At 47.8% G+C, this 26,678-nt stretch overlaps 1 protein-coding gene across 2 annotated transcripts in view; it reads right to left on the bottom strand.

Moving 5' to 3' along the window:
• Positions 1-1,778: 1,778 nt before the first annotated feature.
• Positions 1,779-26,678, bottom strand: part of CACNG2 (calcium voltage-gated channel auxiliary subunit gamma 2) — a 52,792-nt gene continuing 27,892 nt past the window's right edge. For both annotated transcript variants that reach the window (XM_038154889.1, XM_038154890.1), the window contains 3 exons: positions 7,707-7,790; positions 3,862-4,002; positions 1,779-3,429 (listed from right to left, as the gene is read on the bottom strand). In XM_038154889.1, the coding sequence (XP_038010817.1) occupies positions 2,894-3,429; positions 3,862-4,002; positions 7,707-7,790 (761 nt within the window). In that variant the 3' untranslated portion in view covers positions 1,779-2,893. The remainder of the gene's footprint in view (positions 3,430-3,861; positions 4,003-7,706; positions 7,791-26,678) is intronic.

The following is a 26,678-nucleotide window of genomic DNA, read 5'->3' as shown; positions in this document are numbered from 1 at the left end:
ACTATCTTGAAGCAAGACCATCCTCTGAATTTCTAATGAGGACAAAATTGTCCACAGCAGTAGATTCTCTTGCTGGGTTTTGAGGTACTCTTCTGGCACTACAAATCCCCCCCAATAAATCCACATAAATGAGGACCAAGTTATATATATAAAAAAAAACTTTATTTCATGTACCAGGATTTTTTTTTTTTGTCATTTTCTCTTTTTAAAATTTTTTTCTTTTTAACAGTCTGAAAAAAACCCACGAAATAAAGAAAACGGAGGTTGGTTTCTTGTACTGGTTTGAGCTGGACATGAGCAACACCCTGGGGAAAATTCTTCCCTTCCAGCCCTTGCCTCCTGCCCACGCTCTCCCCGCGCCCTCCCGCACTCTCCCCTTCCCTCCTGGCCCCCGGGCGCGCTCAGCCCTGTGAATGCTCCCCAGCTCCGAGCAGCGTTGGGTGGGGATGGAAACCCCAACGCCACCATCCCTCTACGCTGGAATCTGGGGAACTGGCTTTAACTTATTCCCGGGGGGCATTGGAGGGGGTGGATATCCCCTGTGAATCGTTCTGAAAGGGCTGGGGGGCCACGGGAGGGGATGTCATCAGTGGGGTAAGGTCTGAACATCCATCCGAGGCGCTCGCATCCGCCTCTTGCCCCGTGATGCCGTTTCTGGAGGTGACCCCGTCCCTCTGCTGCCCCCCGCCCTGCCCCAGAGCGGGGAAGGGGGGGCGAAATAGCAGCGGGTCGGGGGAGCGGGGAGGATCTGGCTGCTTTAAAGCAGAGCCCCCGCTGGGACCTGGAGCGGGGACTGCGCAGCTCCTAAAACTGGAGCAGCAGGAATGGGGACGGAAAAAAAGTCGAAAAGTGGGTCTGAGCTGCCGAAGGGCTCAGCGGCCCCATCCTGCAAACTCTCGGCTTTGTGCCTGCCTCGGGCGCTTCTCTTTTCGGGGGGCAGCCCCAAAGGGGTCCTGTCCTCGCCCCGGGCTGGCCGGTGTCTGTGGGTGTCACAGAGGCACCCCATCACCCCTGCTGCCCCCTCCCCTCCCTCCTCCATCGGCAGCGGCTCTCGTGGAGGGCGCTGCATGAAAAGCTGGCACCCCAGTGCCCCCTTCCCCGAGTGCCAGGGAGGGAGGGGGCGGCAGCCAGGCCGGGGGGGGCTGGGGGGACCCAGCTCGCCTTGCCTTGCTGCTGTGGAGGGGACCACGGCAGTCGGGGACCCCCAGGAGGAGGAGAGCACAAGGCGGTGGGCATGGGGACCCCCGCTGGCTTGGCACCTCTCCCCGGCGCGCCTCGGGGCTCGGGGGCTCTCTGCGATGGGGGCTGGCAGGCGGCACGGATCAAGGCCGGGCAGCCTGTGGCCGGCTTTGGCTCAGGGTGTGCTCGCTGTGCGCTGGCGAGGACGGGAGCGATTTCAGGGGGCGGCTGGGTGGCCTCACCATGCCCCTGCACGGCTGCAGCCCTACTGATGTGGTCCAAGGGGGATCTGGGCAGATTTGAGGGGCGCGTGGCCACCCTGGGGAGCCTCTGGAGCATTCACAGGAGAGCATGCGCCCACCAGGACAAGAGTGTGTGAGCATGGGCACACGTGTGCGTGAGTGCTGTCCCCCCCCACAGCATCCCATGTGTGTGCCCCCCACAGCATCATCACCCTGAAAGAATGGGAACCCCAGCTGCCCTCCACCAGCCCCTCCCACCCTCTACCTGCATCTCCCACACAGCTCCCTGCTGCCTCTTTTCTTTTTTTTTCACAGTTTAAAGCTGAAGAAAACAAAAATTAAAAGAAAAAAATACTATCTGTTTTTCTTGCAAGTAAATCCACTTATTATATTTACATTTATTTATAGCTGTTGTTTTATTAAAAAATTGCCACTTTATTTTTTTAAGAAACCTCTTTTGTCTTTTTTTTTTTTTTTGTCTCTGTGTGTGTCTTTATTTACTGTATCTGTTTGTTTTTTTGCACTGTCACCGTTAAGCCCAGGGTCCCTAGGGCTGGGGAAGTGGGGATCCCCCTGGGGACACTGTGGAGGGGTGACTCAGCATCAGCTCCTGCACTCCCTAGGGTCACTTTAAACCCCTATGGATCTGTGGAGGATGAGCGGATTCCCACAGATCCCAGGGGAATGGAGTGGATCCCCATGGGTCTCAGGGGAACAGAGTGGGTCATGGCTAACTCCAGCACACAGGATCCTCCATAACTGGCCCAAGGACACCGAAGTCACTGGCAGCCGAACCCCCATCCCCTGTTCCCCTAGAAGCCTGTGCTGGGTTAAAGGTAAGTGGGAAACAAACCATAAAATAAAAGAATAAAACCTCCCAAAATTAAAAAAAGCTGCCTCCTCCTCCTCTTCCTCCCACTTGATTTATTGTCATTTGTTATTTCTTGGTTCCCTTTTATTTTTTTAATCTGTTTTTATTAAATGTTAAAATAATGGTACATGGGAAATCATGCATTTTCTTTTAAATTTATTTCTATTTTTTTAAATCTCTTTCTCTCAGTTTTAAGGATTTTCTTTTTTTTTCTTTTTTCTTTTGCTTTTTTTTTAAAGAATTTTTTTTCACTGTTGTCTCTTTCCTCATGTTTCCTTTTCATTTGTTTGGTTTTTTTGTTCACTTGCTTGTTTGTCTGCTTATCTGCTTGTTCCTTCGTTGTTGGTTTGTGTTTTGTTTGGTTTTTTTTTTGTCAGTTTTTTGTTTGCTTTTGTTGTTTTTGTTGGTTTTTTTTTTTTTTTTTTGTGGATTTTTTTTTTTTTTTGCATTGGGAAGGTCCCCACTCCACCAAGGGGCGCTTCCACCTCCTCCTTCCCCACCCCCCTGCTGCCCCCTGCCCCCTTCCACCCTCCCCACCCTGCAGCCCACCCCCGTCTCCTCCTGCCCGTTCCTGCCCCATTTTCAGCTCCTGGCGACGGCTTCATACCGGGGTGGTCCGGCGGTTGGCTGTGTTGGTGTGGATAGAGTCCTTGTTCTCTTTCTGGATACAGTTGTGAACCTGGAGGAAACTGTTATCCCTGTCGGAGTTGTAGGTGGCGGTGGGGGTGGTGGTTGCCTTCAGCGGGTCCCTGGTCAGGGTGTACATCGAGATCTCTGTTGATGGCAGGGTGTTGAACCCTTTGATCCCGACGGGAGAGGCATCCCTGGAGTGTGAAGGCTCAGTGGAGCGGGAGCTGGAGCGACTGCGTCTCTGATAGCGGTACCGGTAGCTGGGGATGCGGGTGATGGCGGAGGACTGGAGGTAGTCCGTGGCACGGGCGTTGGCACGCAGCTGTTTGTGCCGGTCTATGAACATGTGGACAGCCAGCACTCCCACCATCTCGGCTATAATGAAGGACAGGGCCCCGAAATAGAAGGACCAGCCGTAGGAGTAGCTGTTCTTCTTGGAGTCACTCTTGGAGGGGTCTCCAGCGTTGGCTGATATGTATACGATGATGCCAATTATATTACTCAGACCTGCAAACCATTCGGCGGGGGAGAGAGAAGGAGATGTCAGGAAGGTCACACATGGCAGTGGTGGGAGCTGTGGGGTTGAATCTCCTCCTGGATGGGCAGTTTGCCATGGGAAACTCAGGCAAAACCCTCCTCATGTGGCTGCCACTTCCCTGGACCGCACTCCTGGTCCCTGAGAGATGTCAGATGTTAAGGAAACTCTCCCTCCGTCAGCTCCCAAGCAGGAGGAAAGCCTCTGCCTGCCTGCCTCTGCTGGGTGAGCACGCAGGACGGAGAGGTGTCCTTGTGATGCTGCTTTCAGCCCGAGTAAGACTTATCAGGGCTGGGAAATGCACACACTCCTGCCTAGGCAATTGTACCCCAAAGTCCTGGCTAGGCATCCCCCCAACCCCTGGAGCCCAGCCCCGGGGCATTAGGCCCTCTGCACCCCTTTACCTGCAGACACAAAGAAGATGCCGGCACTAAGGATGATGTTGTGTCGGGTTTTGTAGAACTCGCTGGCTGCAATGCAGAGTCCACCCATGAAAAGCAGAATCACACTCAGGATCGGGAAAATACTAGAGGCTCTAACAGCCCCTGCAGAGGAGAGAAGGAGGGTGGGGCAGAAAGAACAACCCAGGTGTGAGAGAGAGGAAAAAGGGGCATGGAAATGGCACCAGAGTGAGGGGATGGGGGCACGCGAGCACATTTAGTGGGTGGGGGTGAAGGGGAGAGACAGAGGGCAATGTCCAGTAGGGAGTAATTTAAGGAGAGATAAAGGCATTGGGGGTTGGAGGGAGGGAAGGAGGGACGGAAGGAGGGAGGGAGGGAGGGAGAAACAAAGTGTGTCAGAAAAAGAGAGTGGTCCAAAGCAACTCTCCCATGCCCTGGCCACTGCTGCTGCCACAAAGCTGGTGGTTCAGCACGGGGAGGCAGAGGGGGCTGTGAGGCGCATTGTCTGTGCCCCCTCACACTGTTTTTCCCTCTGTTTTTGGGGGGACTGTGGGCTGGAGGGGGAGCCCAGGCACCATTCAGCTTCTCCTTCTGCAGGGCTCTGCCACTCAAGCCTGCACTTCAAAGAACAGCAACCCAAATGCTTCCTGCAGAGCTGCTCAATCTCGAATCCTCCCAAAAGGGCATGAGCATCTCAAGGAGATTTTTTTTTTTTTTTAAGGCTGAGAAGGAGCTCGTGGTGCCATGCACTGCTCTGCAGCTGCAGTGAGGACTGAGAAGAAACAGTCCCAGCCCTGTGTGCTGAAATGCGGGGCTTAACCTAGTGATTAAATGACTGGGCTGCTTCCAGAGGGCAGTGATGGTTTGGATGCGCCAGCTCCCACACACGCACACTCTCCATCGGTCGATATGGGAAGAGCTCAGCCAGCAGAGGGTAATGGCATAGATGCACAGATGCACGTATATGCTCGTATGTGCATGCAAAACATACCCCAAAGCTTCTGGGGGGCCTGACTCGTGTTCCCGCAGCGAAAGGCCAAGTCTGTGTGTACGCACACCCACACGCACAGGCACACACGCACACACCGCTCGTGGGCGGCTCGGTGGGAGCCAGCGCTCTGCCTGAGTCTGCGTTGTGAATATTCCTATTTTTTTTTAACTAGGAAGGCCTTCTCTCCTCCCTTCACAAGAGAAAATAAGCTGTTAAAGTGTGAAATGAAGCCTTGCTTGATAAAGAAAGGTATCAGACGGGCTGGTGCAATTCTGCTTGTGGAGCAAAGATCTGGAAGGGGGAATGAAAGCTAATCCTTCCTTGCCCTCAAGAATGAACCCAATGAAGCAAATGCAGGACTTTTTCCTAAGTGAGCAGAGACCCCGCTTTGAAGACCCTGTTGGCCTCTGGATCCTGCTAGGCACGAGCAATCAGCTCTTTGAGGGGAGCCTAGCCCATTGCTTGTGCATGGGGAATGCACAAGGCAGGGAGAAACCTCTTTTGCTTGGTTTCCAGCTCTGCCTGGCTGTGTTTCAGGGAACAGGATAACAGTAATAAGCATCTTAATAGCTTCTGGAAAACAAGGTGGCATTTGATGATGGGACGCTTAAATGGCAGGAAGCAAACATCAAGCAGACACCCACTGTTGAGAGGCTTTCTAGGGGGATGCTTGGTCAGTCCTGCAACCTGGTCCTGACTACATCAGTTTTATCTGTGTGTGCCTTAATTCTGAAATTCACGTCTGTGGGGAGAACACAAAGTTGCTGACTGACATGGGAAGCTGCAGGTGTCATGTGATGGAGAAGGACAGCAGCCTTCCTCAGCCTTTCAGGAGGACCATGCCAGTAAGAGAGGAGGAAAAAATCATCCAGCCTTCCTGGCTCCAGAGCCTGTGGCCTAAAGAAAAGGGGCTGGTGGCATATGCTCTCTAAACTCATCTGTGTCTGCTAGCAAGGAAACACAGGGATGCTTCTGCTTCCTCTCTGATAACAGGCATTTGATTTCAAAAATCCTGACACCTTATGTGGATGGCTGGCAGAAATAATGGCTAAATCCTTCGAGCCAGGCCATGGACACTGCCCTATCACTGTCCTGGTCCCCTGGGGCATGAGGGAATTGCCCACTCTGATACAGATAAACAACTTCCTAGCTGTTCCTGACGGTACCGCCAGGCATCGCCCATGCAGAGCACCCAGGGACTCCGGTTTGACAGAAGTTCTGGGAAGAAGCTGTTCAGTGGGGTCCTTCTCCAGGCAGGTCTAAGCCAGCAGAAATCCCAGTTCCCTCAGGAATGACCTGAATCATCCTTTATTGACTTGCCAAATCCCTCTTTGAACCTGGTTCTTTCTTAAAAAGGGCTCTACCCTGGGGACGCTGTCAGGTCCTGACATTGGGCCAGTTTTGGTCTTCAGATCTTGTTCTCTCTGAGGGAACAAACCTGTCCTTCTTGTGATGTTTGGCCCCTTCCCCAAACTCTTTTTTCTGAAGTGCAATTGATGCTGCAAGCAGCTTCCTTGCTCCCAAGCAGCTCTGCAAAGGCTGATTTGCCCTCAAAGGCAGCCTGCAAACCTTTGGCATCCCTGTGCCAAACCGGATCAAACCTCTGTGTTCAGCTCTGCTGTTCAGGGGCCATGCAGCAATTAAGAGACTAGTGCTGCAGAAAGGCAGCTGAAAGAAGCAATCTCCCTCAGTTATTTACAATTTACAGTGGATGAAGGACTGTTTGAGAAACCAAGAGGAAGCAGCATAAGATCTGCCTCTTTTCACATACAAATGAGCCTCACAGATCCGAAATTATCTCTCTCATCCCTGCCGCAGGGCTGGGTTTCCACATCTGGCTTGGAGCACACCCGGATGACAAGGAGCTATTCTGAAAGACTCCCGGTCTTTGGAAGCCTCTGATGATTAACCTTGGAAGGTCAAAAGCACTTATCTCAAATTTCTCTTGGGAGAAGATCTCATGATGTCAAAAGACGTTGGGCTTGTGGAGGGAGGGCAGGATAGCAAGGTGGAGACCTAAAAGGAGTGTTCCCTGTTCAGCTTTGATAAAGAAAGAGTAAGCACCTGCCTCTGGGGTGGGTGGAAATGCTGGCTGGGGAGGGCAACCAGGCAGGGCAACGCATGATGTGGATCTGTCCTGTTGGCCAGGGTGCTGCTGCGCAAAATGGTGTGAGCTTCACTCACATGTCTCAGGCTGGACTTGGAGCTCGGGCTAGGTTTCATTACAGACATGCCTTGTGCCTAGGGTTCAGCACCTCTCCTAGGGGCTCTGGGTGAGCACCAGGTCTTTCCTTCAAAGGGCTCTGGCTGCCCTTATTCCTGCTGCCTGCTCCCATCACCAAAACCAGCAAAGATCAGATCTGCAGCCTCTGTAGGGAAGTGGTGTTTGGGAAAAGGTGAAGACAGCAATAAGAGCTCTTCAGACAAAATCCAGCTAATTTTTCAAGTCTGGTGCCACGGGAGTATCAGATAAGGCAATATAAACTTTCTCTGCTTTAGGAGGACATGCACACTCACACACACACACACTGCCCCAGCTAGGCCAGTCTGACCTTAGGCTCAATCAGCAGCTTTTCAGTGGATTTGAATTAAGACTCTGATTTTATATCACAATTAATTGCTGCTAACAACAACAACAAAAAAAGCCATTGGTTGTTACTGTGAGTTTGAATTTGTACTGTCTCATGGGCAGAGCCCCTGGGAAGTGAGAGCGGAGTCATTTTTAGGGGCTGACGAGGCTCTGGGGTTTCCACTGAGCCTTACAGGTCCCAGTGTCTCCACCACCCTGTGTTCAGAAAACGAAAGTCGCCCGACGCTAGCACCTACGAGCCATTGCAAAAACAGCCTGCGGACTTACGGAGGAAATATTCTGCTGTATCGGCTTCATAATCTGCATCCTCAGGGAAGTGATCGATTTGCTTACACAGACCTTTAAAATTCCCTAGGGAACAAGAGAAAAAAAGAACAAATGAGAACACCAAAACCTGCCTTGCAGGAACAGCTGCCCTCTGCATCACCTTTTGTGCCCGCCTGCCTTCCTCCCAGGCAGCATGCCCACTCGTGTGTGCATGCCCGGGAAATGTCCGGAGCCTCTCCTTGCACACTCGCACATGTATTTGCACAGGAATGTGGGGTTTGCTGTCAGGATCCAGCCTGACGCACACCCAGCCCAGCACGCCTCACTCTGCAGAGGAGAGCATCAGAAGCTCCGTGACTCCTGCCGCAGACAGGCGGGAGAGGGATGGGAACGGGAGCCTGGTACTAGGCAAAGTACAGGTGTCAGCGTCCCCTCCCTCAGCATCGACAGGCGTAACTGCGAGTTACATCATCAGACCTCAGTGTTTCCCCTGGCGTGGCCTCGCTGGATCCCAGCAGTGAGGGGATCAGGGCAGGATGATTAGGTGTGGGTTGCAAAAGTATTTGTTTCTCTCAGCTGTGAATTTGCTGCCCTCTAATTCTGTGGGCAGGATACATCCTTTTGTTCTGGTTTGGTGTTAGAACAAAAGCCCTTAATCTAATTTCTCCATATAACTGCTTGTTTCTGCATACCTTTGTCAGGCCTGCTCTTGTGTCCTCTCACAGACTGAGGCTACAAGAAGCTCGGTGCAAGTGTGTGTATGCAGCTCAACAGCAAAACACCCTGGTGCTGGGGGAGCAAAATCTTCTGCCATAAGTGAGGGAAGCTGGGCTGGACACAGTTCCATCAGGCTGGTGTATGTACAGGGCCTTCTGCCAGTTTCAGTCATGGGGCGCCCTTTTTCACACACTCCATGACCAACAATACCATCCCAACAGGGGGGCAGTGACATCTTCCAAGTCTTTTGTTCACTGGGATGTCTACCAGGCTCTTATTTTCATCACTCTTAACTCCTCTTGACATCAGGAGTACCACTCCAGAGAGGTACTCCTCAAGCCACATCATTATTTTCACCATGACCACTGATTAATTAGTATCTCAAATGATCTGGTTGTCCATTCTTGTACAGGGTTGACCATGTGAAAGACAATTTCATTATGCCTCCTGGGGTCCCACAAATTTTTTTCTCCTACCCACCATTCCAGTTCCCTCTGGACACTTGCACTGACTGGCCATTAACACAGAACTGATGGACATAGTCTGTCCAGAAAGGAGAAATACATTGTCTGCATGAGGTGTGTGGGTAGGCATGGTGATCCTGTGGGCCTCCTCACCAGATGTCAACCAACAAAGTGGCTCAGGCTCACTGATCCCTCAGCAGAAGCATTTGGAGCCCGAGTCTGGAAAGTGACAAATGCTGTGGCAGCCTGGGTAAGCCTCCTGCCACCCTGACCCTGAACTCAGCTTCTGGACCAGCAGGGTGTGAAGGGCAAGGGGAAAATGAAGCCGCCACACTTGAGGTTGCTGCCTCTGGGAAGAGCCACAGAGCCCTTTCAGACCAAACCTGCCCAGGCTGAGACCTGCAGTCACCATGTCAGGTCCCCAGGTCATGTCTTGGCAGGTCTATTCCAGATGAATTTGAATGATCTTTCAGATATTTGTGAACACACGGAAGAAGAGACCAAGCTCAAAGGATTCTCCCTGAGTTGCTTCTTGAGGCCGACCCTTGATGGATTAACATTTGGGATGCTGTGGGAGGCAGTCCTGAATAAATATCTGAGTAAATGGAAGGCAGGTAGGTGGGTTCCTTTAGGTCTACTCCCTAGTTTGGCTTCTTCTGCTTCCATCTGGCTTGTGTCTGATGCTTCCAAGGTACCTATTGCATTTAGCTACTCATTTGAAGAGCTTGCATGAAAAGACTGGAGACAGCAGAGAGGAGTGTGTGTGTGCATTAAGAGGTAAGTAATAGGAGAAGAAAGTAGGAACAAAGCCTCTCTGTGTAGCTCTGACATACTATTCCCACACTGAACCTGTGGGTTATGAAAGGTTATTAATCACCCATCCCCAATCCAGTTACCTTGTTCAAAAAGTGTCTGCTTCTCAGCCACGGCTCTTCTGGAGGGAAAGCTTCATAGCCGAGTAAATTGCCTTGGCACGCTTCCACCCTGCTACTTGCCCACTAAAATCCCTATGAGGCAGGCAGATACAGCATGAAGGGGGTCCTTTCCCTTCCTTGCCCCTGATTGCCTGGGGCCATCTGCCTGTGACAGATGAGCTGCTCCCCATCCTGGTCCTTTGGCTGCTGTCACTGCTGTACAGTGCATGTGAACACTGGCACAGTCTGGGGCACTGGGGAGGCCTACAGCTTCAGATTTCATTTCCTTGCCCAGCAGATCCTGAACACGGAGTTCCTCCTGCCTGTACATGCTGGGGGAGCAGGCAGAACCTGCATACACCTCCCAGGTGATGTTCCTGGCACACAGCCAGAGCCTCCCAGTTGGAATCAGCCAGGGAGGGAAGACGCAGTGCATCTGGAAACCCCCTCACTGTGTGACATCCTTTCCCTGCTTCCTTTTTTCTCCCTCTCCCCTGCTCTGTTTCTCGCTGAATTTGAGGCTGATTAATTCCTATGTAAAGAATTGAGCTGCCTGGGGAAGATGCTGCATCTGGTGCAGGCTGTCTTTTATATGGACTTGCGTGGGATAGCTGGTTAGAGGTGCAGCCGCTGAGGCAGGCTGAGGGGATATGCAGGCTTTTTGAAAATCTGCTCCTGGTGCTCAGTGTCCCAAAGGCTTTGCTGACCTGGCTCCGCAAGGTACTTGGCCATTGGAATGTCCAGCCTTGGCTTGCTTAAAATGCTGTGACATTGTGGAGCTGCCCTTCTCCACAGGCTCATATGCCGTACCAGGTTGATTCCCCTCCCGGGATCAACCCTACTGGGATTCAGGAGGGCAGTGTTGGTCCCACTTTAGCCCCTGCTTTGTCTGTGCTCAGCACAGTGCTGTGGGTTTGGAGCTGACTGTTTGCCTGTGCTACCACACCCTCTCCTCCAATGCCTCCTAGCTCCTCTGGGCGATGGATGGGGAAAGGATGCAGAATTTAGGTCATTAATGCGCTAACTGGGAACATAAGAGAACAAGATTCAGTTTTTGCTCTGCCACAGGCGTGCTGTTAAAACCACTTCTCTCTGCCTCAGAGTCCCACCCTGTAAAATGGGGGTGACAGCACTCCTCTGCCTGGTGCCGTACGGGGACGTGTTAAACAGGGCATGGTGTGGGTGTGCTGGTGCCAGCGGCTCCCAAAGTGCGCAGAGTAAGTGAGTGATGGATGGCAGCGGTTCAGAAACCCGCTTGGTGTGGGGAAGGCCTTGATGTCACTTCTTGTGCCAAGGTCACTCGGCAATTCTCTGACGGACATCTGTGGCCTGCTGAGATGGTACAGCAGCTTCCCTGGCACCTGTGCTGGTGGAAGCACAGAGGGGGGATGGAGCAGCTCAGCAGTGCTGCTGAAGTCTGACACAACAGCCTTTTCTTGTGCTGCACGTGTGGTCTGTGGAGCCAGGGATGGTGAGAGCCGTGTGCCACCCTACAGTTAATACTCCTGAATGCCTGAGCAAGATCAAATCATTATGTGGGAGAGCATGCAGGGCTCATGAGAACCCCCCAAGGAAGTAAGAACCACATCTCCTCTCTACTTGAGTCCCTTTGCCCCTCACATTCTTCCCAACTCATAGTATTTCATGCTGTGAACCTTAAAACAGGGCATGTATCTCTGTCTTCTCCCACACGCCTCTCTGAGACACTTAAGCCACATGCTTCCACCTCCTCCCTGTAGCTGTCCCAGTGCAGTTTGGGCTCTCTCCTCATCCTTGCTCATGTTGACCCAACAGATCTTTCTCCTATTTCACAGTCCCTCTCATTCATGACAGTCACCTCCCTCTCTCTGGCTTATCAGTGTGGGCATCCTCCGAACAGCCTGCTTTGGGGTGTGCAGGCTGCAAAGAAGGCAGTGCCCAGGTCCATAGAAAAGCAGGGAGCAGTCTCCACATCCCTTGTGGGTTGCTGGGACTCATTATGCAAGATCACCACCATTTGCTTGTTGCCTGCCCCAGCTTTGGAAAATGCAGTTTAGAAGAGCCAGGATTGGTGCAGTAGGCACCCTTCCAGTGCCTGGCCAAGGACAGAAGTTGCCCAGTTGGGTCATTGAGAGCAATCTCTCATACTGCCAAGAGGGACTAAATGTCTGAATGTCTGAGATGAAATTCAACATCAACTGCGTGTTCATCTCTGAGAAAGACCTCCTCCAGTGTGGCAGGATCATTGTTTGGGTATAAGCTGTCTATCCAGGACAGCTGGTAGCCGCCAGCCCTGCTGCAGCAATACTCAGACTGAGCTACCCCCGATGAGAACCCGGCTCCGTATTGTTGGTGATACAGTTTATTTTTGTGCCGCTTTGTGCAGCCCTCTCTCTTTCAGAAGTCTTGCTTGCCTGCAGAGCGCAATCCATTGCAAAATAGTAAGTTCCAAAGAATGAAAAGCTACTCCCTTCCTGCGAGGAAGGAACACTTTTAAATGGCCAGGACCATACATCTGAAAACTGCGAGCCAGAGGCAGAGGAAAAGACATCCAAAAGGAGAGAAGCAGACAAAGAGGGATGAGAACAGAAAGACCTGTTTTCCCAGAACGATTTGTGATATTTCCATTTATGGAGAAAAGCAATCCACTGAAAGCTTTCCTTCAGTCTCACTCTCTAATTTAGCAGAGGTTTTGGCATGATGGCTTCTAGAGAAATAAATAAAGGAGGCTGGATATAGCTGTTGTCTCTAAAAGCTGAGAAAGATGGTTTGGTGTTGGCCAAGGATTCAGTATCACTTTCGGTCACATGCTCCCCATATCATTTTAGGCAAGCCACTTACCCTCCCCTCCCCACCTCTTCTTTCACTCAAAATAGGAATAATGTATTTCCCTGCCTCAGGAGAGTAGGCTGAGGATATTTGTATTAAAAATATGAAAGTGATCAGATGCTGGATCATTTGGGCCAGATTATTCTTCCCACCATCTAGTTCAAACGTGACATGCTCATTTTTGATGTGACCTTCTGTGCATGAATGCTGTGCAAACATGACAGTTCTCAGAAGTTCCCACTAGTGCTGCCTGCCCTAGGAGTAAACTTTGGTGCAGATTTAACTGTTTGCTCTCTGCCCATGAAAGAGATACGAGAAATGGCACACGGTGGGCTGGTAGTCAGACACAAACATCTTTCTGCTCCAGGATTCTGTTTCTGAGCAGTGTCCCTTTGGTACCAGGTGGTGAAGTGGGGCTCAGAGCCAGCCTCTAGGCTACGGAGACAAATTCCACAGCTACATGGCAAATGCTGGCATGCCTTTCTTACACACAAAAGGCTTCCAAACCAGGAGAAGAGGTCTGCCATCCCTGTCAAAAATTGATACCGTTGACACTGAGTTGTTAATGCCCAACCTGACATGACGGCAAGAGGAAGAAGTGAGGTTTCATGAAGTGACAAAGAGCACAGGAAAAGCCTTTTGAAGGCATTTTGATTGCTCTCCTCCCTTCCAAGAATGAGGCACTTGAGAGCACACATAATTTTGGGGGATTTGGAGCTGATGAAAAGCATGGTGGCAGGGAACACAGACAGTGCTTGTGGGCATCTGCTTTTACCCTCCTGTGCTGACACTCCCAAAAGAAAGACTGGCCCTTCAAAAGGGCTCATTATCCCTGTCTGGGAATCTCTCCGTAGATAGCACCTTACAGAAGTTAGGCCACCTTTTCACCTGCCTCACTATACACGTTTTAGGGTGTAGGGCTAAACCAGCAAAGAGAGCACAAGGGATGGTCTTTCTGGGGCTGGGGCAGGTGCTGCTCTTGCAGCTCTGGCCCTGAACAGTGGCAGGGGATGCTGTGCTAGGCTAATACCTTTTGACCCACCTGAGTAATTTTTAGACTGAAGAGTGCTCAGCTGTCATTGCGTACAAAGGGATTTTCCACTACAAGGTGAAGTCAGTGGGGCAGTGAATGTGATCTGCGGAGTTGACCCAGGGACAATAGCTGAGATCCCACGGGAAGTAGAGGCCATCAAAAATCTTGTCACCTTTCTGTCCAAATGCAATGCACCTGCTTTGATGTGGTCTTCTTCAATGCAAATACGCAGCAATGCACATGTTAAAAATCCCAGACAAAACCCTAGCAACATAACCAGTATGTGGCATACATAATTCTCTCCCTGGGGAGAGGATAAAAGAACAAACCACATGTGACTGATATCAAGCTCCATCACTTAATGTGCCAATGGAATTCATTCAGATATTGTGCTGAAGAAGCCTGTAAAAGAACTGGTGTAAAATAGAAATTGATCTTATAGTTATGAAAGCATATCTGCCCCTGCTATGAGGTAGAACCATTATACCAGCTCTCCTTACCTTATTATTAATAATCATGTTTATTACAGCTGTTGCCAAGGATCAGATGATAAAGGGAGTTGCAGTAAAAATGTTACAAATACTATCTTACAGACCACTGCTGCCTTGATGATCATGGAGGAAGAGGTGCATCACAGCACATTAGCAATGACCAAAGCTACAGCAGTGAAACGGCATTAAACATACTGGTTCTGAGTAGATTAATTTCTTCAGGAGATGGCTGATAAATAGGGAAAGAAATGCAGACATAGATGGCAGAAATAAGTGAGAGAAGCCAGTATGGAGTAGCATTGAGGAGGAGATGATGAGATGGAAGGAGGGGGGTACAGAGAACTGCCAGTATAGAGCACCAGGGAGATTAGTCCCATCCAAAATGATACCAGGCTCCTGTTCTGCCTTTTTCAGCTCTTCTCCTCACTTACTCTCTGCAGCCATCCCTGACAATCACTTGGCAAAGGAGAGGGGGCTAATGACAGAAGGATCATAGAATCATTTAAGCTGGAAAAGATGTCCAAGATCATCGAGTCCATCCTTTGACTGATCATCATCGTGCCAACTTAACCAAAGCACTAAGTACCATGTCCAGTTGTTTAATGCACTCTTCTAAGGATGGTGACTCCACCACTTCCCTGGGCAGCCCTTTCCAATGCTTAACCACCCTTTCAGTGTGATAACCACATGTGCTGCTGGAAGTGACTCAAATCCCTCCTGTAGAGCCTCAGCAGTGTGGGAGTGCAGGAGAGTCCATCCCACCCTGGCATTGCCCACACGGTGCCTTGCAGAGCTCTGCTGCAGTAGCCAAGGGGGCCCACGCTGTGCTAGGGCGGGACTCTGCAGTGCTGTCAGCCTGGAACCGCTTTGCATTTTTCCTTGGAGGTGGCAGCCTCCCCTCTTTCCCACCCTGCTTGATGCTGCTGCTGCTGCATGCTGCTAAGTAGCCCATAGACTGTGCCTCAGAGCTGGCTACAGCTATTCCATGTACGTGGGTGGAGATGCACTGGTAGCAAAACCTATTATTAAGATTATATGAAGATTTCCATTTATGAACACCCTCTTTTTACAGGGTTGTAACTTTCAAAAATATCCTCGCTGTGGCTTGAAATTTCCCATGCTTTGTCACAGGCAGAGAAGTGAGATTGGCTGGGAAAATTGGGCAAAGGCTCTTGAATGTGTTTTGGTGCAAACGCAAATCCAGCATGTTTGAACTTTACAACTGAAACATTGCGGGTGGCTGGATTTCAGGGTCTGCTACAAATCTGTCCAAGTCACAAAGGAAAAATCTCAACACAGCAGTAATAAAAATAATTCCAAAACCCTTTTATGCACACACCCAGTACAAACGTCTCCCACAATAAACAAATGCCTCTGTTTCCTAGATTTCGCAAGAATCAAACCTGGACTGAATTTCTTCTGAAAATAGTACTTAAACAAAAATGTATTAGGGTCATCTAAATCATTGAAAACTGTGGATAACTGAGCTACTCCTAATGTTCTATTTCTCACATTTGCCTTCAGCACTGACATTGAAAATAATTTTACATGTACATATGTAACAAATGCATGATTTCATTTATATGTCAATGAAATAATTTTTTTTTTTATAATGATATTTTCCTGTGTGATTCAATGAAAGAGTAAAGCATGAACAATATCTCTGGTTCCCCAGCAGAGAGATCAGAAACTATTTCTACTGCTGTTAGAGTGACTAGTGTCACTCTAGGAAGGAAAAATATATGAACCTTGTGGCTTACAAGCCCCATACCTGTTTTCAAGGTATACTAGCTGAGTTAGTAGAAGTACTGCCTTTGCCTTGCAAGAAGAGACAGAAGTAGATTTGAAATAAGCTGGGAACCAGAAATAGAATTGAGAAAAAGGCTTGTAAGTAGTTGTGCTCAGATGTGGTAGCATGATGTTGGGTTTCAAATTTGAAGAACGTAACTTAAGTGCTGGACCTGCTGTCGTGGAGGATGGAGAAATAAAAGCAGAATTGATCAGGACATGGAGAAAAGTCCAAATAAAACAGGAAGGGGAAGTAAAAGAAATAAAGAAATTACAGATGATTAAAAAAAAATCTATCAATTTGTAGCAAAACCATTTATATGTGTGTGTGTGTATGTGTGTGTTTAACGAGTCAAATGTGACACTACAACTGTGAGTCGAGTGACAGGAAGGGCGATGCAATTATCTGCAGTGAGAGAGAAGTGATGTGCATAAGGTGTGGGAGGAGAGGAGATGCTCCATAGCTACCACAGGCAATCCCTATCCATGGCTGCACATCCACATGTGAGAGGAAGGAAGACACTAATGTAAGCAAAGAAGCCTGGATGGAAAGGGGTGAATGGGATGGAGGAAGTATTTAAGATCTGATTCTTCTGTTTTCTTTTTTTTTTTTCCTTTTCCCTACCACAGTAACAATATTGTAACTAGGACAGTTTTTGCATATAGGGTTACAACATCAAACTCTCAGAAATCAGAGCATGTAAACAACATCCTAGCTGGATGAGGACATAAGGACTGAACCATCTCGAATTTGGACTCAAAGACCCACAGCTCAAGTGGATTAATCTTTCCCCAGAAGTATGTCGAGGAAAACCACGGGCAACAACATTTCTGATTTAGTTCATCCTATTGTGTTGCATTTTTCTGCTCCAATGTAACTGTGTTGCTGATCTATGAGTCTTTGTCCTTTATCAGAGGACACAGGCTCACCTTGTACAGTACCTCATGTTTTGGGTCAGTGATGAGACTGTAACTCTAGTGGTCACTGGAAGTAACTGTGCACAGACATGGATTTAACAGGCAAGAAAAGAGGGCAAACCAGCCCTCCTTACATGGTGAAAAGTGTCCTGCACAGCCTGGGATGAGCCACAAGCTGCATATGCCTTGGTACAGTCGTGAGCTAAGCCCCTAACTCAGCAGGAACCAGGACTTATCTATTCCCAAACTCCAAATCTTGGATCTTGCAATTGTGATGCTGTGTTCAAGAGACTGTTTGAATGCAATTTCCTTAGTCATTTTTAAATTATGAAGGAGGAGAAAAGGCACTTCAAATCTTTCATCACCAGCTCCACATTGCATTTGTCTCTGACATATCCAGCTGGATCTATAGGGAGACACTGTCCTCAGTTAAACTGGCGTAAATCTAGTGTGACTCTGAGCTGTTCCTTCAGCATTTAGGGCCACAACCAAGAGAGGAATTAGGCTCGCAGCTGTTAATTAGCTTATGAAGTATGTGGTGTGCTTTAGGGTCCTTCAGAATGCAAAGCGCTATATAGAAATTATTATTAGTTATTAATAACAAAAATACCCAAGAACCCCAGGGAAATAAGCCAAAGAATGGAACAAGTCAATGACAGAGGCAGCTTTTAATCCATCCTCCCTCTTCTGTGCCACTTAAGCTCTCCTCCCCCTTCCCCTCTGAGGCTCAGACACATGGAGGAAGGGAGAGCCCACCATCACACATGTTTAGCAATTTGGCAGTCTCAGCAAGTCTCCTGTGTTCTCCCACACAACATCATCAGTCTGCAGTAGGAATTGTGAAATCTGTAGCAGAATTGACACCCAGCAGTAGAAATTTTGGGGAATAACAGTATGTGGGTATTCCTCAGCTTGCCTCTCATGGAAAATTGCAATCCTGCCCAGTGGTCTTCAGGGCTTTTAATTTCATTGCCCTCCCTTCCTCTGGGAAAATGACTGAGAAGGTAGGCACCACTTGCTTTCTTTAAAGGTGAGAGATGAGACTCCCCTAGATGAGAACTGGGTGTCCATTTGCTGTTGCCTGAGTTGGAGCGATTGGCTCCAGTGGAAATTCCCAACCTGTTCTAGCCATTCCAGCCCAGAAGATGACTGTGAAGTCTATTTCAGGTAAGGAAATAGAACAAGGGAAGGGCTGGACTTTCTCTAGTTCTTTTTTACCCCAGGGAACCCAAAGCCCTTCATGCAACACTGACAGAGGTCCCGCAGCGCGATGGCTCTGCAGATGAGTGTGGCAGCCATTACACGCCCACTGAGCGCGCGCACACTTGCCCTTGGAGAGTGGAGGTGGCTTTGCTCACGCAGGGAATATTGGTTATCCCTTAGTCTGTTCAGGAAGTGTGTTGGGATCTTTGCTGTCCCTTCAGGCAGCCCACCTCAGATGGCCAAGAGGGAACTGAGCGTAGGATTTCCTTGGCAGAAGGCCCTGCTGACTGCAGCGCTTCAGGTTGAGCTGCAACGTGCAGGGCCATGCACTCATGGAGCTTTTCTGCCCTGTGTCCTTTATGCCCTGGAAGGCACCACCTACAAATTAGAAAATGAAAGCCCTGGGAAAGAGGTCAGGACTTTCCAGTTTTGCAATTTTCTCTGGCAGTCACTACATCTCACCCACCAGCACTGATGTTTTGGGAGAAGCCTGACCCAGAACAGACACCTTGCTGTGCTCTGGGCAACATGCTGGGATGAAGGGAATGTGAGTGTGCTGAAGGTCTTCCGGATGTTAACTCCTGATGAATCCAGTCCTAACCTGGACCTCACTCACAAAATTATCCAAAGCCTCCCAAATGTTCCAAAATCAATAAGGAATAAGAAATGTGAGGGAAAACAGGGCAGCAAGAGCAGAGGACTGATCTGATGTATAGCAAGCCTCTTCCTACTGACAGCAGAGGAAGAAGACACTGGTCCTGAGCTAGCCACTTGCAGAAAGGGTTAGTCATGTCTTCAGGTTGGGGACAGCCTCCATTGTAGTCCCTCCTCTAACCAGCCTGAATGCTGAATCCAACCATGGCATAATATTGTTTCTTGCATTTCCCAGCTATGCTAGGATTTGGGATTTGAAGAGTTACATGGATTTGCACGAATGGGTTCCAAAACATTTTAGGCTCATAGCTCTCTGTGCTTATTTAGGTGCAATTGCTGGCAAAGCAACTGTCCAGAGCAGCAACCAGACTGGTCTGTGAAAGTTGTAGGAAAGCATTGCCCTCTGTGCTGAAAGAGCCAGGACACCGAGTTTGCTTTATTGCACACATTATGCTTATTTTTCACTTGGGTCACTGGAGTTCAGAAAATGTTGGTAAACACAGCTTATATCCCACAGGGCCATGCAGGGTAGCTGTGAGCCTGATCAAATTGCTTAGCACAGCTATGCTGAGGCTCCCAATGTCTCCAAGCAAGCTACTGCTCTAACAAGTTACTGTTCTAACTTGCTGCTTTACTCATAATCCACATCAAACACTGGGTGTAAAGTAGATATTGCACAGATTTGATTTTAGGTCCCTTTCTATGCAGCTGAGCAATAAACAAATGCCAAGCCTTACAAGTGTTGCTAGCTTTTGGAGGCTGCTATTAGAACATTAATAATTTTATTATTGTTATTTCCTCAGGGTTGCGGGTACCCTGCTGATTTGCAAGAAAACAAAGTGATTTGGCCCTCTCCTTAAGCTCTTACAACAAAAGTTAGACTTAAGCACAGCACTGGGCTTATTTAACAAGCAAACAGTGCCAGCAGGGTGTTTGGAAAAGGGAGGTTTATAGCAGCACAGGATCATGAGACATTTACGATTGTGCGCACGTGTATATCCTGTTAGTTTATGCTGGCTTTTAAAAAGGAAACCATAGAGGGGAAAGATGTGCTAGAGTTAGGGATAATGCCTGCAAGAAAAACAAGCGGAGGTCAGCAAGGGAAGGATGATTTGGAAAGGGGAGGCTGAAGGGAAGGCTGCAAAGGAGGAGTGTGACTCTTCCTGTGGCACAGCCAGGGAAGGCATATAAGGGAGCAGGTACTGCTGCTCAGTCATAATAACTCTTTTGAAGCTTGACTGCAAGTTGTGCTGCTCCACCAATATTTTTTCATCCACTGAGCACACTAATTTATTGCAGAAGAGTCTGTAGGTGTGAGCTATGTGCTAAGGCTAATCTCTGAAGCGTTTTCAGCTACTCTACACGTAACATTACTCTTGCGTCCCAGGGAGGAGGCTATTCATAATGGAATAAAATTTACTCACAATACTAGACTGGGGAATATTATTTTTAATGTGATCTGGTTCAGTTACACTCAGTTAGAAACCTGAAATGCCATTTCAGGGTTTTGAATCATGTCCAAGCAGGTACCAACCCACCTTCTGTGTCCTGGATTGTACTACCTGGAGACATCCATCAGAGCTTCTTGTATCAAATTGTACCTCTGTACTCCCCACCTACACCACACATGGAATAATGTAGGTCTCAGAACTGAAACTTCCCTGCTTTAAAGTCTTTAACACAAGAACTTGTGTCCTAAGACTGCCAAAACCCAAATCCCTTTCATATCTGCCCACTTTTCCTTGGAAAATATTATCAGTTCTCCACTGGAATCACTGGTCTGAAGCATCAGCCCCTTTCTCAGTTTCTAATTTACTGCTATAGCTGCAGCAGTCTGTGAAGTAACAACAAAAGTTGTGCTGCATCTTAGATCTTAACCTCATTATCTTACCTTTGAACTCAGTTGCCAGACAAGAAAAGTGCCAAGATCAAAGAACAGCAGCATCTCAACCTCACTGTGTGTTTGTCTCTCCATGAGTAAATCCCTTTTTTTTTTTTTTGTCTGTGCCACAGCCACTGCTGAAAGTCTTTCTGTTTTGAAGTTGGTCAGCATTTTTCAAAGAAAATTTCTCAGAGGGGTGCAGGGACTTTGACCTGGTCCCCTAAATCCCAGGGGAATAAAGTGAATACGTGAACTATTGGCTTACCCACAATTTCAGTGCATCTAACTTATGGTTTTGGTTTAAACAAACAAAAAATAAAAGCCATAAAAAACTATCCTTTTTCCCATCCCAGTGTAGAACATCAAGTTTTGTAAATCCAGAGCTCTATGGGATGGGAAAGTAGTTGTCTATGTTTCTCCAACCTGGTCTCTGCATCTGCTTGACTTCTTGTCAACTACCACACCCCTTACTCAGCATATGTTTGCAGCTTCTCTTTGGGTCCTGCTGGGACAGCTGTGGCTGCAGAAGCACAGCTGGCCAGCTGTTCCTTGGGAACCACCTGGCCACTTTGCTTACAGTTGCCACACCTCAGTCTACCAGTCTGCTCCTTCAAAAGTGACCTCTGAAAACCAAGACCTCTTGATTGGCAAGGCCTTGGAAGGTGCTGGCCTCGGTTTTGCTGAGCCAACACTAGAGTCAACCTCAAACACGGAATTCAGTCTGTGCATTAGTCTCTGGTCCAAACTGTCTCTTGTGGAGCCCCTCTTATTGAATGTCTAAATTAGTTTTGGCCAAGCTGGAATCAAAACCATGCAGGTTTTCCTCTTGTTTCCTGTGTAACCTGACATAACAAATGGATTGTGCAAACGCCTCTTGAGAGCTGCCCTCCACTCCTCCTGAAGGGCTCCTCTTTTTCTGTAGAGCACTTCACGGTGTGCTGCAGAGCAGACGCCATCGATACGACAAAGAGAGAATGAACAACTTTGCCTAACCCCGGGATCCTGTAACAACCCCAGCACTGGAGATTCCCCTGCAGGGGGTGGGAGGGGTGTGGGTGTGGAGAGAAGAGAGAGCATATCCTGACAAGCTGGAAGCCTTGTGTATAGAATACCTGTGGAGACTGGCAGGGAAAGCAAGAAAGCTGGGACTGGATGCCTTCCAAGCATCAGAGCAAAACTGAGTCTCTCAGTGGAGGATGCTAAATTTTGACAACGAGAAAGAAACAGATAGACAAGGGGTGAGTAGGAGGGGAAAGCCTTTTCCTGATAATGCTGTCTGCTTGTAGCTTTAAGCATTATTATGTATTTCGACATGCCATCATGTGTACACAGCATTTTACTGGCAGCTAAACAGGCAGAATTTTGTCCCCAGGATTTTGCAATACAAAGACCCCAGCATGTGGGGCACTTGCAAGTGAGGATACCCAGCTCTTTAGAAGAGGCTCTCAGCAGCCATTAGGCAGCAGCTACAAGGCCTGGATCCTGCTCCTGGTGAGGTCAGTGGGAAACAGTGGGGACAAGATTGGGCCTAAGACTTGCAGGATGAAATGAGGGAAGTGCCTGAGAAAGGTCACGGGCTGAGTAACGGCATGTTCATATCTTGTTTGCTCCTGGCTTTGGCTGTGTGTTTCTGAATCATTCCTCATTCCAAAGATGTAATATAGTAAACAAAGTTAATAGTCAGAAGGGGCAAAGCTTGCCAAGGGCATGGGAGAAGTGGAAGTCATTAACACAGGGAGACTAACTGCAGGAAATGAGTCCGGAGGGCAGGCACGAGGGAGGTGAATAAGGCTGTGCAGTGGAAGGAGGGGAGAGGACAGCAGGAGAGGAGGAGCAGAGTCATTGCTGCAGGGCAATGGAGGGGGCTGGGGAGGGGCAGATGTGCTGAGTGAGCACCGAGTAGCATGGGAGAGGAGACAGGGAGCAAGCTCCGAGAGAGCCATGTGAGGCCTTGAAGATGAAATGAGAACTGAACTTTGATGTAGAAGGAGTCTGGAAGTCAGCACAGAGGATTCAAGAAGAGGGAATGACACAAGTGGAACAGCAGGTAAGGAAAAGATAATGTAACAGCTGCATGCTGGGTGTTTTAGTGTGAGTATTAAGCTTCCCCTACAGTCCTGCTGGGCCTCTCTGGCTCTGAAAATTGAGTAGGTTTGTGCTTTCATGATCTGGTCTAAACAGCTGGGTAAAACATTTTCCTTTTATTGCTTTTGCCTAATCAATCATCCACACATCAGGAGTGTTCATTTGTGAGGGAGGCAGTGGCAGGGAGAGGTGGTGGGATGGGTAGCACGAGAGCAGCAGAACAGTGTCACTGAGAGACTGAGGGTTCCCATCACAGCCCACAAGCTGTAGGGTGCAGACCATTTCTACAGACAGAAAAGTTGTGGGATTCCCTCCAATCTCATGACTTCCCCAAAAGTTCATCAAGGGGATAATCCCAGTCGAACATTTCCCACACTCTGTGGGTGCCAAAGAAGATCAATACCACAGTCTCTGTTGTTTATTGTGTCTTCCCTAGGTCATGTCTTGTCAAGGGTGTTTCCTGCAGGACAGAACTGCCAGAATAAGCAAGAAACACTCCTTTTCCTGTGGCTTCTTCTGGGACAAGCTTCATCTCCCATCTCTGAAACCTTGAGTAGATTCTATGTGGGTTTTTTTAACATCTCATCTCTCCATTCCCCTTTGAAACAATTTTCTACATGTGAATTTCTTCTATTTTCTTACCTGCCATGATCTTTTAGACTTCTTAGTTTTTAGCTTATTGTTGCAACTCTGGTGACTTTCTTCCTGCTGCCCCTTCCTCTTTCTTCTCCTTCCTTCTTAACTGTCGGCATGCAGTTTCTCAAATGCAGTTTCCTGATCTCTGGGACTCAGTCCTATAAGATCAACTTTTCCTGTCCTATGCAGTGCTGCCTTGCTTAATTTGCACCAATCCCTGTTGTCTCTTAATTTCAGAATTACACAAAAACTTTTATTCCCTTCAAGCATTTTCCTCATATGCCTATTAGTGCTCATCTGCAGTTTGACTGGCTCCCTCCTTTCATCTCTCTGTCCATTATGGCAATACCTGCAGTGCTGAGTTAATCTCCATTTCTGTCCAACACCATCTGCATTAAGAACCAAACCCAAACCTAAACAAAATCCATTACTGCAGGATCTTCTTCAGGATGCTTTAGCAAGTCTCTGATTCTATTCTCAATTATTTGGGTTACACTTTCAGGAACAACAGTGTGAATTCGCCCTTCATATCTACCAGGAGACTTAGGGCAGCTTATCAAAGATAGTCTTGCTATTCCTTTTCTGCCCTTCCTCCCTGTTCCTCTGACACCACTATTATTCCCAGCACACCCATGTTGTCTTCACCTCCTAGCCCTTTTCCAGACTTTTCTCATCTTTCAAGCACAGACTTCCCTGATTTATATTGTTCAGACTTAACAGCCCCCTTTCCTAAGCCTTTCTCATGCCTTTCCTCCTGCTCTCTTTGCAGCCTTGGAAGCATCTGACATAATTCAGTCGCTCAAGAAAACAACTCCTTCTCTTGACCCTGGTACCTCTCATCATTTAGGCCTATCTCTTTACTCAGTCTTTTTACTTTACTCCACGTGTGTTTCCAGTAATTCCATAGCTTCTGGTACTCTGCTCAGCTCTTTGAAAAGAAGCCATTATCTGCTGTGTCCTCAGGCTCCTCCATCGACACCGCCGTTCCACTTAACAAGCACCCAGAGCCTCCTTATTCTTCATAGAGCACTTAAGAGAGTCACTCCCTGCTATCTCTCCTACATGACTGTCCTCATCCATTTTCACTCTAGCTTCATGCAGACTGCAGTGCAGGAATCTAATGATCTCCTCTTTGCTAATGATGCCTGGTCCCATTTCTTTTTTTACCCCGTGGCAGCCTTGTGAAATGGTTGCCCACTCCATCCGTCTCGAGGTATTCATTGCGATGAAGGTGCTGTCGTTTCTTAGCAACTGCTCAACTTTCAAGTGGTTCTTCGGATGGGGATGCCTCTTCCGTGCTGGGATCCCTTACCCAAGGATAATGACGCTTTAAATATTTCTTTTTCTTATAAAAATTATAATCATAATACCTAACATTCATGCTGCTTTTTACTCATAGAGCTCAAAGTATTTTGCAAAATCAGTAAGCATTGTTTTCTCCATTGTAGAGACAGAAAAGCTGAGTCACAGAGACACTAGGGCCAATATTTTCATGTGTTCATTCATTTTATGCATCTTCATTTCTGGGAACCCAGTCTGAAATAACTTAACCTAATTGCTTTGCTGTAGGACATGAAAGGGAGCAGTAGGTCTTGAGCACCTTTGAAAAATACAGAATAGAACAGTAGGTGCAAAATATCTCAGATGAGGCACAGAGAACTGAGTACCTATGAAAATATAGTTGTATACCATCTGATCAAGACCACAAAGAGCTCCCTTACTTCTGACATCAGAGCCAGAGACCTCCATTCATGAGCCTACTGCTGCTTCAGGGTCTTCTTTCTGCCTTAAGTGGTGGAGAGATGTGATGGTGCAAAGCATCGGGGCATTTTAGATGTTTCAGAGTAACTCTTCATGCTGTGACATATTCATACCTCCTCAGCTGTTTTTTTTTTTTTTCTCCTATGAGGAAGGTAGAAAACAACCCTGTCCTAGAAGAACTGGTGGACTAGCAGTGGGACTTAATATTGAAATGGTGGAAACTGGTTCAAAATTCTTATCACCCAATAAAGACTTCACCCTGGACTTCCCATATTCTAGATGAGTTCATTAAATATTTGGTTCTTCTGACTGCTTCTTCTCTCCTCCTGGCCAGCAAGTCCATTTCAGATCTAAGCAACCTTTTCCACTGAGACTAGAAAGTATGTTCCTGCAGAGTGTCAGCTTCAACAAACTGCCATTTACAGACAGAAAATGTGTCTCAGTAAAAAATTTCTGTGAGCTCTATTGGCCACGTTAATGTCAATAGTATTCAAATACACTCAGTTTTATAACTGCATTGTCTTGTCTCTGCTTACCTTCAGCCTCTCTGGCCTAAGGAAGTTTCTGGATTTGTATCAGCTTTTCTCAGTTAATTTCTTCACAAGTAGAATAGTTCCTCTTAATCTAAAATGCTTCAAATAATCGATATAACTTTTCTGTCCCTGTTTGAAACCTGTTCTGCATATGTTGTGTGATGGCTGAGATGGCTGATGAACAACTCAACATGAGCCAACAGTGTGAGCTCTCAGCACAGAAAGCCAAAGGAATCCTGGGCTCTATCAACAGGAATGTGGCCAGCAGGGTAAGGGAGGGGGTACTCTCCCTCTACTCTGCTCTTGTGACCCCACACTTGGAGTGCTGTGTAGAGTTCTTGTGTCCCCAGCATAGGAAGAACAATGGAACTTTTGGAGCAAGTCCAGAAGGGGGCCATGAAGTTGATAAAAGGACTGGAACACTTCTACAAAGACAGGCTGTGGAAGTTGAGGCTGTTCAGCCTGGAGAAGTTTATGTGAAGACCTCATTCATTTTTTCAAATCTGTCTCCTTTATTTTCCAATCTGGTTTGTTCCAGTCTGTGCCATTACTCAAATTTCTCTGCTAGCAGGAGCTTCCTTAGTGTCCCACAGCTCCAGCTGTTGACATGTCTTTTTCCAATACTGCTTCCTTTGCCTGGGCTAATATATCTTTCTCTGCTTTTTAAACTTTCTCTCTCTCTCTGTCTCTCTGTCTCTCTTTCTCTCTCTCTCTCCCTCTCTCTCCCCTGTCTTGATTTCAATTGATAATGGATTTGTTTTGCAATTGTTTTTTTAAACTTTAGCTCTGGGTTTTTCCACTGTGAACCGAAGCCAACCTGCTCTTTTCTAGCACCCAGTACAAATGTTACAAAGTATAGGATTGGTAAGTAATGTAAAACTGCAATTCCATGCATGATCAACAGAAAGTTGAATTTCTTTTGAAGAGCCTGGGAGATACCCACTTCCTCAAAATTATTAACAGTCTTTCCCATGTGTTTTAAAAAAATTCTTGAAGGAACATAATAGCTTCCCTTAATTTGTTTGTTGACTGACTTTTTTTTTGACAGCACAAGGGCAAATCAACCTCTGACTTTTTTGCTGATC

The sequence above is a fragment of the Motacilla alba genome, chromosome 1A (genome assembly GCF_015832195.1).
Source record: "Motacilla alba alba isolate MOTALB_02 chromosome 1A, Motacilla_alba_V1.0_pri, whole genome shotgun sequence".
NCBI lineage: Eukaryota > Metazoa > Chordata > Aves > Passeriformes > Motacillidae > Motacilla > Motacilla alba.
The sequence above is the reverse complement of the archived record's forward strand: the minus strand, read 5'-3'. Positions and strand labels throughout refer to the sequence as shown.